This window comes from Bubalus kerabau, chromosome 8 (assembly GCF_029407905.1).
Source record: "Bubalus kerabau isolate K-KA32 ecotype Philippines breed swamp buffalo chromosome 8, PCC_UOA_SB_1v2, whole genome shotgun sequence".
NCBI lineage: Eukaryota > Metazoa > Chordata > Mammalia > Artiodactyla > Bovidae > Bubalus > Bubalus kerabau.
In genome coordinates, this window is record NC_073631.1 from 46,815,426 (window position 1) to 46,830,601 (window position 15,176).

The 15,176-nt window shown below is 38.6% G+C and overlaps 1 protein-coding gene across 1 annotated transcript in view; it reads left to right on the forward strand.

The window, feature by feature from the left end:
* GSAP (gamma-secretase activating protein) overlaps positions 1 to 15,176 on the forward strand; it is a 98,174-nt gene that overhangs the window by 33,476 nt on the left and 49,522 nt on the right. Inside the window, exons 13-15 of the mRNA XM_055590160.1 lie at positions 8,858 to 8,935; positions 10,340 to 10,417; positions 15,032 to 15,124. Of these exons, the coding sequence (XP_055446135.1) occupies positions 8,858 to 8,935; positions 10,340 to 10,417; positions 15,032 to 15,124 (249 nt within the window). The remainder of the gene's footprint in view (positions 1 to 8,857; positions 8,936 to 10,339; positions 10,418 to 15,031; positions 15,125 to 15,176) is intronic.

Genomic DNA, 15,176 nt, shown 5'->3' on the forward strand with positions numbered 1-15,176 from the left:
GGAAGAGGGTGTTTGCTATGACCAGTGTGTTCTCTTGGCAAAGCTCCATTAGCCTTTGCCCTGCTTCATTCTGTACTCCAAGGCCAAATTTGCCTGTTATTCCAGGTATATCTTGACTTCCTACTTTTGCATTCCAGTCCCCTATAATGAAAAGGACATTTTTCTTGGGTGTTAGTTCTAGAAGGTCTTGTAGGTCTTCATAGAACCATTCAGCTTCAGCTGCTTCAGCATTACTGGTCAGTGCATAGACTTGGATTACTGTGATATTGAATGGTTTGCCTTGGAAATGGCAGAGATCATTCTGTCGTTTTTGAGATTGCATCCAAGTACTGCATTTCAGACTCTTTTGTTGACTGTGATGGCTACTCAATTTCTTCTGAGGGATTCTTGCCCACAGTGCTAGATACAATGGTCATCTGAGTTAAATTCCCACAGTCCAGTCCATTTTAGTTCACTGATTCCTAAAATGTCGATGTTCACTCTTGCCATCTCCTGTTTGACCACCTCCAATTTGCCTTGATTCTTGGACCTAACATTCCAGGTTCCTATGCAATATTGCTCTTTACAGCTTCGGACTTTACTTACATCACCAGTCACATCCACAACTGTGTGTTGTTTTTGCTTTGGCTCTGTCTCTTCTTTCTGGAGTTATTTCTCCACTGATCTCCAGTACCATACTGGGCACCTACCGACCTGAGGAGTTCATCTTTCAGTCTCCTATCTTTTTGCCTTTTCTTACTGTTCATGGGGTTCTCAAGGCAAGAATATTAAAGTGGTTTACCATTCCCTTCTCCAGTGGACCACGTTTTGTCAGAATTCTCCACTATGACCCCTCCGTCTTGGGTAGCACTTGGGTAGCTCATAGTTTTTTTGACTTAGACAAGGCTGTGGTCCATGTGATCAGATTGGTTAGTTTTCTGTGATTGTGGTTTTCAGTCTGTCTGCCCTCTGATGGAGAAGGATAAGAGGCTTATGTAAGCTTCCTGATGGGAGGGACTTGACTGAGGTGGAAACTGGGTCTTGTTTTGATGGGCAGAACCATACTCAGTAAATCTTTAATCCAATTTTCTGTCAATGGGTGGGACTGTGTTCCCTCCCTGTTATTTGGCCTGAGGCCAAACTATGGTGGAGGTAACAAAGATAATGGTGACCTCCTTCAAAAGGTCCCATGCACACACTGCTGCACTCAGTGCCCCCAGCCCTGCAGCAGGCCACAGCTGACCCACACCTATGCCAGAGACTCCTGGATACTCACGCGCAAGTCTGGGTCAGTCTCTTGTGAGTCCATGGAATTCTCCAGGCCAGAATACTAGAGTGGATAGCCTTTCCCTTCTCCAGGGTATCTTCCCAACCCAGGGATCGAATCCAGGTCTCCCGCATTGCAGGCAGATTCTTTACCAACTGAGCCATCAGGGAATCCCAAGAGAAGACACAAGAGAAGACTCTACACATGGACATCACCAGATGGTCAATACCGAAATCAGATTGATTATATTCTTTGCAGCCAAAGTTGGAGAAGCTCTATACAGTCAGCAAAAACAAGACTGGGAAAGTAAAAAAAAAAAAACAAGACTGGGAGCTGACTGTGACTCAGATCATGAACTCCTTATTGCCAAATTCAGACTTAAATTGAAGAAAGTAGCGAAAACCACTAGACTATTCAGGTATGACCTAAGTTGAATCCCTATGATTATACAGTGGAAGTGACAAATAGATTCAAGGGATTAGATCTGATAGACAGAGTGCCTGAAGAACTATGGATGGAGGTTCATGACATTGTACAGGAGGCAGGGATCAAGACCATCCTCAAGAAAAAGAAATGCAAAAAGGCAAAATGATTCTCTGAGGAGACCTTACAAATAGCTGTGAAAAGAAGAGAAGCCAAAGGCAAAAGGAGAAAAGGAAAGATATACCCATTTGAATGCAGAGTTCCAAAGAATAGCAAGGAGAGATAGGAAAGCCTTCCTCAGCGATCAATGCAAAGAAATAGAGGAAAACAACAGAATGGGAAAGGCTAGAGATCTCTTCAAGAAAATTAGAGATACCAAGGGAACATTTCATGCAAAGGTGGGCACAATAAAGGACAGAAATGGTATGGACCTAACAGAAGCAGAAGATATTAAGAAGAAGTGGCAAGAATACACAGAAGAACTGTACAAAAAAGATCTTCACGACCCTGATAATCATGATGGTGTGATCACTCACCTAGAACCAGACATCCTGGAATGTGAAGTCATGCAGGCCTTAGGAAGCATCACTACAAACAAAGCTAGTGGAGGTGGTGGAATTCCAGTTGAGCTATTTCAAATCCTAAAAGATGATGCTGTGAAAGTGCTGCACTCAATATGCCAGCAAATTTGGAAAACTCAGCGGTGGCCACAGGACTAGAAAAGGTCAGTTTTCATTCTAATTCCAAAGAAAGACAATGACAAAGAATGCTCGAACTATTGTACAGTTGCACTCATCTCACACAAGTAAAGGGTCAAAAAAGGGAGGAGGTTTAGCAATTAGATCTGGACATAAATATACAAAGCTTATGTGGAACATCCAAAGAAAAAGGAAAGAGTATGGGGAGAGAAGAGGGAAACCAAGTGAGATGTTGTAGCAGCCAAGAGCCGAGGGGGTTTCATAAACAAGAGTGACTTTTAGTAGGTGGTGAGAAATGGAGCCCATTGGGTTATAGCTGCGTGGAAGTTACTGTGTGTGGTTTGTGCTGGGTGATTGAGGTAAAATCTTGATTGTGCTGGGTGAAATCTCATGTAAGAATTGAAAAATTATAGCAACATGTACATGCATAAGAGAGGCAGCAGCTGTATGGGGAAGTGGAATTGTGGGGGTATTATTTTTTGAGATGGTAGAGACTGTCGTATGTTTGAATGCTTATAGGATATTTAGTGGAAAAGAAAAGATGACAATATACAGCAGAGAGAAATAACTAATAGAGTGAATTTGCTTAGAAGGTGAGATGTAATGAGATCCAGAGTTCATGTGGTGCCCCCAGAGTTGGTTCTTCCCTGCTACTTACTTTAAATTTGTTGGATATAAATAATCATTTTAGGCTTTTATTCTGTAAAGATTGTATTCTGTTTTATTTTATTCCCATAGGAATTTCTCACAAATAGTAGTAGTTTATAAATAGGCCATCTATGACATATCTTAAGAAATGTTAGGTCAATTTTGCAAAAGATGTGAAAGAGCCTGTTTTTCCTTTCTCAGTGATGTCTAGGAGCCTTGCTTTTCACAGTCAACTTTGAAATAAAAAAAATAAGCCTGTTTCAAATGAGGTGCTTTCAGATTTAAGATGAAATAAACCAAGAGAAGCACCCTTTTTATTTTCAACTCATAAGTTGTCAGTTCATGTATTTCCCAAATTACTTTTCAAAAACAGCTTTTGGAACTTTGTGATTAAAACAAATACCTAGTTCAGCAAATGGAGAAAGGCGCAAATAGTCTAATCCCTATATGGCTCCCTCTATAATAAGAAGCTTAGTTTTCCACTAGTGTGGAGAACAGAAAACATGGTTCATGAAAGAAATGCCAACAGACTCAGGACCTTTTACAAACTCTACTTATTTCAACTATTGCATTCATGCTGATGCTGTAATAACGTTTGTTTTCAGTTGTTGCATATGGTCATTGAGAGTGCTTTGTCCTTTCACTGTCGCTTCTTACATTCTTGAAAGCATCGTGGCCCTGAATTTTCCTGCCCTCAGAAATGAAATCTGCTACCTTTCAGAGATTTCAAGGTTAAAATCTTGATGATGAAGCTGATCATAAGAGTTAGTGGTGGGCAAAAGTGCTCTGTTAATGTCAGACCACTGATATATTAGGATTATGAGTTCCTATAGTTTTTTTCTAATACATTTTTAACAATAAGAGGGTGAATCAGGGACTTTCTAAAGTCTTGAATGAAAGACTGCACACCCTATCTGAGTTGCTCAGTTGTGTCCGACTCTTTGCGAGCCCATGGACTATACCGTCCATGGAATTCTCCAGGCCAGAATACTGGAGTGGGTCAGTCAGTTCAGTTGCTTAGTCGTGTCAGACTCTTTGTGACCCCATGAACCACAGCATGCCGGGCGTCCCTATCCATCACCTGGATAGGGACTCCTGGAGTCCCTATCCAGACGTGCTGGAGTCTATCCAAACCCATGTCCATTGAGTTGGTGATGCCATCCAATCATCTCATCCTCTGTTGTCCCCTTCTCCTCCTGCTCTCAATCTTTCCCAACATCAGGGTCTTTTCAAATGAATCAGCTCTTCACATCAGGTGGCCAAAGTATTGGAGTTTCAGCTTCAACATCAATCCTTCCAATGAACACCCAGGACTGATCTCCTTTAGGATGGACTGGTTGGATCTCCTTGCAGTCCAAGGCACTCTCAAGAGTCTTCTCCAACACCACAATTCAAAAGCATCAATTCTTCAGCGCTCAGCTTCCTATATAGTCCAACTCTCACATCCATACATGACTACTGGAAAAACCATAGCCTTGACTAGACGGACCTTTGTTGGCAAAGTAATGTCTCTGCTTTCGAATATGCTATCTAGGTTGGTCATAACTGTCCTTCCAAGGAGTAAGCATCTTTTAATTTCATGGCTGCAGTCACCATCTGCAGTGATTTTGGAGCCCCCAAAAATAAAGTCAGCCACTGTTTCCTCATCTATTTGCCATGAAGTGATGGGACTGGATGCCATGATCTTAGTTTTCTGAATGTTGAGCTTTAAGCCAATTTTTTCACTCTCCTCTTTCACTTTCATCAAGAGACTCTTTAGTTCTTCACTTTCTGCCATAAGGGTGGTATCATCTGAACATCTGAGGTTATTGATATTTCTCCCGGCAATCTTGATTCCAGCTTGTGCTTCTTCCAGCCCAGCATTTCTCATGATGTATTCTGCATAGAAGTTAAATAAGCAGGGTGACAATATACAGACTTGATGTACTCCTTTTCCTATTTGGAACCAGTCTGTTGTTCCATGTTCAGTTCTAACTGTTGCTCCTGACCTGCACACAGGTTTCTCAAGAGGCAGGTCAGGTGGTCTGGTATTCCCATCTCTTTCAGAATTTTCCAGTTTGTTGTGATCCACACAGTCAAAGGCTTTGGCATAGTCAATAAAGCAGAAATAGATGTTTTTCTGGAACTCTCTTGCTTTATTTATGATCCAGCTGGCAATTTGATCTCTAGTTCCTCTGCCTTTTCTAAATCCATCTTGAACATCTGGAAGCTCACGGTTCATGTATTGCTGAAGCCTGGCTTGGAGAATTTTGAGCATTACTTTGCTAGCGTGTGAGATGAGTGCAATTGTGCGGTAGTTTGAGCATTCTTTGGCATTGCCTTTCTTTGGGATTGGAATGAAAACTGACCTTTTCCAGTCCTGTGGCCACTGCTGAGTTTTCCAAATTTGTTGACATATTGAGTGCAGCACTTTCACAGCATCATCTTTTAAGACTTGAAATAGCTCAACTGGAATTCCATCACCTCCACTACCTTTGTTCATAGTGATGCTTTCTAAGGCCCACTTGACTTCACATTCCAGGATGTCTGGCTTTAGGTGAGTGTGAGTGATCACACCATCGTGATTATCTTTGTCGTGAAGATCTTTTTTGTACAGTTTTTCTGTGTATTCTTGCCACCTCTTCTTAATATCTTCTGTTTCTGTTAGGTCCATACCATTTCTGTCCTTATTGAGCCCATCTTTGCATGAAATGTTCCCTTGGTATCTCTAATTTTCTTGAAGAGATCTCTAGTCTTTCCCATTCTGTTGTTTTCCTCTATTTCTTTGCATTGATCGCTGACAGGGATCAAACCCAGGTCTCCTGCATTGTGGACGGATTCTTTACCAGTTGAGACACAAGGGAAGCCCAGGAATACTGGAGTGGGTAGCCTACCCCTTCTCCAGGGGTCTTCCCAACCCAGGAATCGAACCAGGATCTCCTGCACTGCAGGCGGATTCTTTACCAGCTGAGCTACCAGAGAAGCCTGAATCAGGGACTTTCTAAAGCACTGAAGGAAAGACTGCACTCTCTATCTTGAGAGTCAACCCTGAAGTGGTACTTAGAATGCTCTGTGTGTTCTGAGTCTGTAGTGGCTGTAATTCTTTCTTGTGCACCACCTACTGGGAGGTGGTGAGGGGTGAAAAGTGTAACTTCTCCGTCCTGCACATTTAATTGTAAGAGTTGCCCTTCACAAGTTCCCAGAATTAGGCCTCTGTTTAGCATTTTATAGAGCTTTTTACAATGAGATAATTTCCCTTGGAAAACTTTGTCCATAATAGCTTTCATTGTCCAAATGGTTTCCCCCAGGCTAGCCAACTTTGAGATATTATCTTCATCATTGATGAATATTCATTAAACATCTCTGGATACACCATTAAGAGCATGCTTTCCCCCCCCACCCCCCAAACTCTGACTTCCCTCAACTCATAAATAGCAGCAAAATTATTCTGGAATAATAATAATAGCAGCTAACCTTTATGACTACATATAACTTTTTTGCCAGAGCTTTATACATATTATCTCATTTAACACTCATATTAGAACCATATGAAGGAGGTGCTATGTTTTCTTTATTTACAGATGAGGAAACTGAGGCTTAGAGATTTCAATTAATATGATTCAGGCAAATTTAAAAAATACTGATGCCTGAGTATCAGCCCCAGAGATTCTGATTTAGTGGTCTCAAATGGAGCCTAGGTATCTGTGAACTCAGGAAGCTTTAATGTGCTTTCAGAGGTGAGAACCAGTGCTCCAGAGTTGTGTTGTCCAGTATGGTAGCCACTAGCCATGTGCAGCTATTTAAGTTGTTAAAATCAAATAAAATTTAAAAGGAGTTTGTCAGTCACAGTAGCTGTCTTTTAAATGCTCGGTAGTCACATGTGGCTCATGGCTACCAGATTTAGAACCAGATTTAGAACATTGACGCTATCAGAGAAAATTCTAGGAGCGGGACAGGTTTGCAGAGCCTGTGCACAGTCCATTTCCCCTTGCTGTGTCTTTTTCCCCTCTTTGGGATTGAGAAGGGTGACTAAGCTACAACCTGTTTGGAGATACTTGCTATGAAATCTAATATGGCTTTCAGTGTATGTTTTTACGTAAGTTTATTCTACATCTCATGTTAACTTTCTTCAAAACAAGGAAAACAATAACCTCGATTCTCTAAAGAATGGTGTGTAGAGATTTTTTTTCTAGAATGCAGATTATAATCTTCCTTATATTGTTTACATTTCATGCTCATTCCTCAGGACAGATTCCTAAAAGAACAATTGCTGGGTCAACAGGTGTGAATATATTTCATTCTGTGCAAAACTGTTTTTCAGAGAGGTTGTACTAGTTCACCTTTTCATTACTGTTATTTGAGATTGTTCTTCCATTGGCAGAATTGATTATAATTTTTAAAACTTTGTTAATTTTTAAGGGAAAATGTGGTACCTTATTTTAATTCTTATTTCTTTATTGTCAGACAGAGGCTGAAGTTTTATCTGTCTGCTAAAAATGTCTTTGTCCTTGTGATCATAAAACATAAAAGAACAGGATAAACCAATAGGTTTACATTCTATAGTAAACATATAGAATGTTTACTATATGAAAGTATTCAAAGTGGTACATGGGACTTTGGTAACTCTTTTAATTACTATTTTTGTTTATGCTTTAGTATAGCATTATTTTACTCTTAGTGAGTCTGCTGTAGTTTTAAATAAAGGTATTATTGTGTGGTCATTAAGCATAATGGTAATTTAAAATCTAACAGAATTGTTACCTTTTTTAATCTGATAAAGTTATTCTTTTTGTCATTTCATGTTGAAAATATTGCAATAAAATGAATTTCTAACAATATATTGCAATCTTAAAAATCATTAAAAGAGTCAAAACTGATAAATATTATAACAGAATGCTTAAATATGTCCTGAAATAGCCTTCTTAGGGAAAATGGACCTTTTTTCCCTACCATGATTTTTAACAAAGGAACTCGAGTGGAGTATGGTAGAGGAAATGATTCACTGAAGTAGAATAATAATAGAGTTCACATAGCTAGTTAATATTCACTCTGGGACTAGAACCAGATTTGTCAAGTTCCTTTCCACCCTAGAAATCTCCTATTTCAGGTGATCACATAAATGCTAGCATTAGAATAGAAGTATCCGTCTTAGCATAATGCCGTCATTTGTAAGTCATTGATGAATTTACCCAGATATACAGGTGGCAGCAGCTGCTGGACGTAATGGACAGTTTTACACATTGAAGTGGGTGGGCAGGCTGAGGTTGTTCTGAAGTGGTGGGCTAAGTGAAGGCGGTCAGGGCTTATCTGGAAAAACCAGTCTATCCCAGGAGCTCTCCTTTGACCTTGGGCCATGGACCTCAGTGACCTAAATACAGGTGGGAACAGGCTCACACACCACTCGCTCTCATTGCCTCAGTTTGCCTTCCATTGTAAATAAATAATAAGACTGGAAACTTTCTGTAAGAAGGAGACATATTTTTGATTAACTGGGGTCCATAGCTATTAGTAATGGCTGGAGAACAAACTTAAAAAGAGCACAGGGGAGGATATGTATATAAGGAGAATCTCATGAAGCTTTGTAAACTTCTCTAGACTCCCATAATTTCATATATGGAAGTCTTTCTTCATTTTCCTAGCCTTCAATAGTCTACGCAATACATTGCATATAGTGTGTGGTGAGTAATTGTTGAATTGAAATTTCTTAGCAACATGTTAATAGTTAATTTCTAGAATTTGGGAATAATCTATGAGGTAAATTGAGGCAGAACATCTAAAGGAATGGCAGTAAGGATAAGTAGCTTAGGAAACTTTATTTGTCGGTGATTCTTTTAAGCTTTACTAAATACTTTCTTCCTTCTAGGAAGTTTGTGTGTATGTTACTGCCCGAACTTTGACTCTTGGGAACAAATCACATATTCAGTGTTTTACTTTCATAAAGGTATTTTTCATTTATTCTTTTTTTAACATAATCATTTTTTCCAAATAGCAAAGTATATAGATTTTAAAGTTTTATTACCTTATAACAAATTTGATCAGTACATCATATATCTGTGTACCTATATAATACATATTTCCTAAAGAAATTTATGAATGATGAGTGTTGTTAGCTAGTTATTTTTAAAATAATATTGTGTAATATATATTTTTTCCTGACCTATATCTTTTTACCAGGCCTATAGACCAATGCAAAGGGATGTATTTGCTGATGGTGTGTTTTTGATTTTTATATTATTACTAATTGAAAGGTACCTATAGATTTAGCTTACAAAGGTACATAAGGTTTTAGTTAAATAAGTTTCTACCATCTTAGACTTTAACAGCTCTTAGACCTAAGATAGATTTATTTCATTTCATAACATCTGTGGCCCAAGAAATTGACATATCAATAGTCAGCCTGGAGGACAGGAGTAAAGTGTCCAATCTTTTCTAGGTCTGTAGTTGACATCAGAGTGCCCTTTAATAGTTTTAAAATTGACTTTTAATAGTTTTAGCCTGAACCATGCTAAAGAGTATTTATTCTGCTTGTTTAGTTGCCTAAAATTAGTAGTTATATAATAATACTGTGGGTAGACTTAAAATTATTTAAAATTAGGGTTTTCGAAAGAAACTATGCCAGGTCACACGAGATTTTATTCTGCCTAATGTTACATTCAGAAGTTAGAGATCAAAGTAAAAAATGTTTAATAACTTAATAATGAAGAAAACAAGAAAATTCAGAAGACCTATATGCATGCTTTAATAATACAAGTTTGATATTTGTGGAACATTTTAATACCTTTTTCAAATGGTTAATAATTAAAGTCAGTAAATAGAACTTTTCTGAAAGTCGTACTAAGAGCTAATAACCATGATTAAGAGTTAGAAGAATGGAAAGTGAAGCCCAGTACTAGCCTGAGTGTACTAGATAAACACCCTCTCTGACTCACAGTGGGCTTCCTCAGTGATTCAGAGAAGCCTTCAAGGGCCTTAATGACCACAAGAGTGTGGCAGTGAGCCTAGAGGCAGGAGGGCCAAAGAGCCACCTGGTCTGCTCCATCTCTTGGATTCTTAAGTCAAGTTCCTCAGATCCTTCTGTCCCAGCACAACCCACCTTTTAAGCTCTAAGATTATGTGTAAGCCCAGAACAACTATTGGCTTGTGACTCCACTCAGGTGATCCATCTTCAGTGCTGGCTTCTGGAGAATGAGGGGGGAACCATGAGCTCTAGGACTCTGAAGATACTTGCTTTGTCAGTTTCACAGTTACTCAGTGTGGAGAGTATGATGTGTAGTCATTGCCTTGGGTGGAATTGCAGCTCTTTGTTTCTTAACATCCTTTCTCTGGCTTGGTGTTCTCTCCACAGGGCACAGCAAAACCTTCACTACTACTCTTGGGAGTGTTGACTCACATGTGACAAAGGGCATTACTTTTCTCAACCTTGGTGAGTGAGCAGCATATGTCTCTCTCTGCTCTGACCTTTCCTTCTGGTACATGTTAGGCCTTGTTTTTTCTTTGCACCCCATTTTCTCATGCCTCTTTGGGACTCAGGTTGTGATGACTATGACTGACCTTTTTGAAGCCAGATAGGGGAAGGTTTTCTCTGGATACACCCCTACCACCACCAAAATGAGCTTTTTGAAAGGCGGGATGGTGCAGGGAGAATGTATCTCCCTTCTTAGAACCTAGGATGTCAGTGTTCCTGTGTTTTTAGTAGCAATCCTAAAAGATCATTTGTTAGTATAAAAATGATGATAGTGAATGAGATGTTTCTTAAAAGCCTATGAGAAATAATACATCATGTTGTCCCTTGATTTTAGAGACAAAAACCTGTGAGAAATCATCTGTTCCCTGTTACTAATTGCTAAAAACTTCTGAGTCCCATAAATCATTTATAGATAGATCAGCTTGAGTGAGTTGTTTTTCACTGAGTAAATATGGTAAAGGGAACTTGAGTATTAAACTTAAATACATTAAGTGAAAAAAAAATATTAAGTGAGTCTATAATGAAGCCAATAAAGAAGGGATTTATTGTGGCTCCCAGTGGAAAGCTGCTTTTCCATGACAGTTGGGATGAGTGGGCACAAACCGATTGGTTAGTACAAGACTAAACAGAACTATTGCTTGCCTGCATATGGGACATGGCACAGTATTTTTAAAAGAAAAACTTCAGGTTTAGAGTAGATGGGTTCTTTAATATTTTCTTTATCCCTGTTTCCCAGTTTGCCTACTATCATGGCAAAAGCTTGTAAAGGAACTGGGCAAAGAAAGAACCAAAACGATAAGAAAGTTTATAATTTTTTTTTATCTTTTAAATTGAAGTGTAATTAACTCACAATATTATATTAATTTCAGGTGCACAACAGTGATTCATTACTTTATAGATTATACTCCACTTAAAGTTATTACAAAATAATGGCTATGTTTCCTTGTCTGTAAAATATATCTTTGTAGCTTATTTACTTTCTACCTCTTAATCTCCTACCCTTATTTTGCCCTTATTCTCTCTCCTCACTGGTAACCACTAATCTGTTCTCTGTAAGTCTGCTTTTGCTTTGTTATAGATAATTGTTTTATTTTTTTAGATTCTTCATATAAGTGATACAGAATATTTCTTACTTCTCTATCTGACTTATTTCACTAAGCATAATACTCTCTAGGTCTATCCACACTGTTGCAAAAAAAAAGATTTTTATTTTGAATGATACTGTTGATGAGGGGAGATATCCTATGCTAAGTGGGCCAATATGTGGCAGTTTTTAATATGAGCTCTGAACCTGTGGGAAATTGTTTTTGAGAGGCCTGATTCTACTGTATCCTGTGGTAAGAGAGATAAATATAAGATTTCCTGGGTCTGAGACTTGATTCTTATCAGCAAAGCTATAGCAGTATCCCATCTCTAGAGTGATGTGGGAAACTTTCCGTTAAAAAAACTTCCCATTTTGCAAGGTCAAATGTATGCTTCCTTTTTTTTTTTTTTAACCCCTAGGAATGACTCTTCATAGGGACAGCCATGATTTAATCTATGATCTTTAGAGTGTGGAGAGTGCAAAAATAGTAGAGCTTATGGTAAAAATAGGCTATCTTACATAACTTGTCTTTCTTTCTTGAAACAGATTTTGTTACATAGGCACAAGTTTGTACCCAAGATTAAAACTATTCTAGAGGTGACTTTTATGACAACAGTATTGCTTTTTGAGTGAGGTCTTTTTGCAATTTATCGCATGTAATTTCCCTGAAGTGTCACCCTGTTAGAAGGAGCTTATATTGATTTAAATATTAAAGAATAGAGTTTTGAGGGAAGTTTTTCATGAACCCCAAACCACCTCTATATAAGAGAGATATATTTATACATTAAAAAACTGTCTTTTCTCAATTAACACTATATTCTAAGTGTTTTGCTTGAGTTCTCTTCATCTTTACAGCAGTTTTTCTTGGTGATGTTATCCCTACTTTCAGTTCAGTTCAGTTCAGTCACTCAGTCATGTCCAACTCTTTGCAACCCCATGGACTGCAACATGCCAGGCCTCCCTGTCCATCACCAACTCCCGAAGTTTACTCAAACTCATGTCTATTGAGTCAGTGATGCCATCCAACCATCTCATCCTCTGTCGTCCCCATCTCCTCCCACCTTCAATCTTTCCCAGCATCAGGGTCTTTTCAAATGAGTCAGTTGTTTGCATCAGGTGGCCACTTAAAGTATTGGAGTTTCAGCTTCAACATCAGTCTTTCCAGTGAATATTCAGGACTGATCTCCTTTAGGATGGACTGATTGGATCTCCTTGCAGTCCAAGGGACTCTCAAGAGTCTTCTCCAACACCGCAGTTCAAAAGCATCAATTTTTTGGTGCTCAGCTTTCTTTATAATCCAACTCTCACATCCATACATGACTACTAGAAAAACCATAGCCTTGACTAGACGGATCTTTATTGACAAAGTAATGTCTCTGCTTTTTAATATGCTGTCTAGGTTGGTCATAACTTTTCTTCCAAGGAGCAAGTGTCTTTTAATTTCATGGCTGCAGTCACTATCTGCAGTGATTTTGGAGCCCCCCAAAATAAAGTCAGCCACTGTTTCCACTTTTTCTTCATCTATTAGCCATGAAGTAATGGGACTGGATGCCATGATCTTAGTTTTCTGAATGTTGATAGCTCAGTTGGTAAAGAATCCCTACTTTACAGATAATGAAACTGAAACTCAGAAAGTCTGTGTTGTGTACTCAAACTTCTTTTAGTGTCTCTTATCGGGGGCACTGCTTCCCTTGTGGCTCAGCTGGTAAAGAATCCACCTGCAATGTGGGAGACCTGGGTTCAACCCCTGTGTTGGGAAGATCCCCGAAGATCTTATATTAGTTTATTGCTACAATAAGAAATCACCACAATTTTAGCCCTTAAATAAACAACACATTGTCTTGTGGTTCTGGAGGTCAAAATTCTAAAATGAGCAAGTCTTAGGGCATCAAGGTAGGGGTAGAAATGGTTCCTTCTGGAGATTTCAGGGAAGAGTTGACTCTTTGCCTCCTCCAGCATCTAAAGGCTAGCATCTCTTGGCTTGTGATCACATCACTCCAGTCTCTTTCATCATCTTATAGTCTTCTCTTCTGTAGTCAGATCTTCCTCTTCTTCCTTATAAAACCATTTGTGATTACATTGGGTCCAACTGGGTAATGCAGGATACTCCTATCTCAAGATCCTTAATCACAACTTCAAGGTCTCCTTTATCACTTGAGGTGACATATTCATAGGCTCTGGGGATTACCACATGAACATCTTTGGGATGGTCAGCCTACCACAGGTGCTACTGACACTTTTGATGAGACAGTAACTTTTGTGTGCACACTGAGGGATTTGACATTCTTGGAGCCCACTCATTCATCAAATGGCCGTGTAAATCTCCCCTCTGCCTCAATAATTGTGACAGCTTAGAACACCCTCATGTATTTCCAAACGCCCCCTTTCCCAGGGACATAGTACTACCTTAGTTAATTGGTTAAGTAAGTGGTAGAATGAGGAGTTAATTTAGGTCACGATGTCTTTCCATTGTGCCCTACCGTATCATGATTTGTGTTTTTCTACTTAAGTGCTGCCATAATGATAACATCGCAACCACTTATGCTAAGTACTTTAACATCACTTAATCCACAGTGACTTGAAAGGACAGTCATAAGTCAACTATTTAGAGTTTTACATCCTCAGAATGCCTTTTATGCAAATAATTATCAGCATGTATTTCTTTACTTCTTAGGGAGAAAAACGAGTCTAGCTGGTTCGCTTATATTAATAATCTAAATGCTTCATCTGTATGAAATTCACTCCTACTATATGAATTTTTCTGTTTTTCTAAGATCCTAGAAAAATTATTGGCAAGGACTACTTCTATCCTGCCCCCTTCTCCAGAAACCTATTTTGTATACCTTGCCTCAATCCGTATACAAAAATCCTGTTCTTTGTACAAAAATATCTTATGAAGGGACTGTGAAGGTGTGAATTCTAGGCAGCTTGTTATGCAAGGAATCAAATTAGTACATCATGAAGTGTCAGAATGCCTACAGAGATTGTTTTGATGAATATCAGTTTGAAGGTTCTTTAGAGAAAATGCTGCTGCTGACGATAATGGTGACAATGAGCAGTGGACAAACATAAGAAACTAAATTTTAGAACTTCCCTCACATGTCAGAAATTATGAAGGAAATTCCCATGATAAACTATTTCCAGCCTGTCATATTAAGGAATAATTCATGTTGCTGGATATTTTTTTAATTCTGATTTGTTCTCAGAGTTCATTCAGATTTATATAAAGCCACAATTCATAAACAAAATTACAGATATAAATTAAGATAACCATAGCTAAATATCTGAAGAAAGCTATAGGTAGAAATAAATGATATCTTGCTAGTAAGATGAAACGTACTGACATCAGACAGCTTTTTGTTACATTGGTCAAAATTTCTGTGTTTTAAGAGGTTCAAAGAAAAATAGGGATACTGTAAAGTTGTTGACTTTAATCTGTACTGTGCAGCACTTGCCACTTGGAGCTGACTTAAATCTCTCTTCCATAGACTATTATGTGGCCGTTTACTTACCTGGTCATTTCTTTCATCTCCTTAACATTCAACATCCAGACCTGATCTGCCACAGTCTGTTTCTGACAGGTATGCCTGTAGTTTTTCCCTCGTGAACGTGATCTGTTTGGGTTCATTTAAA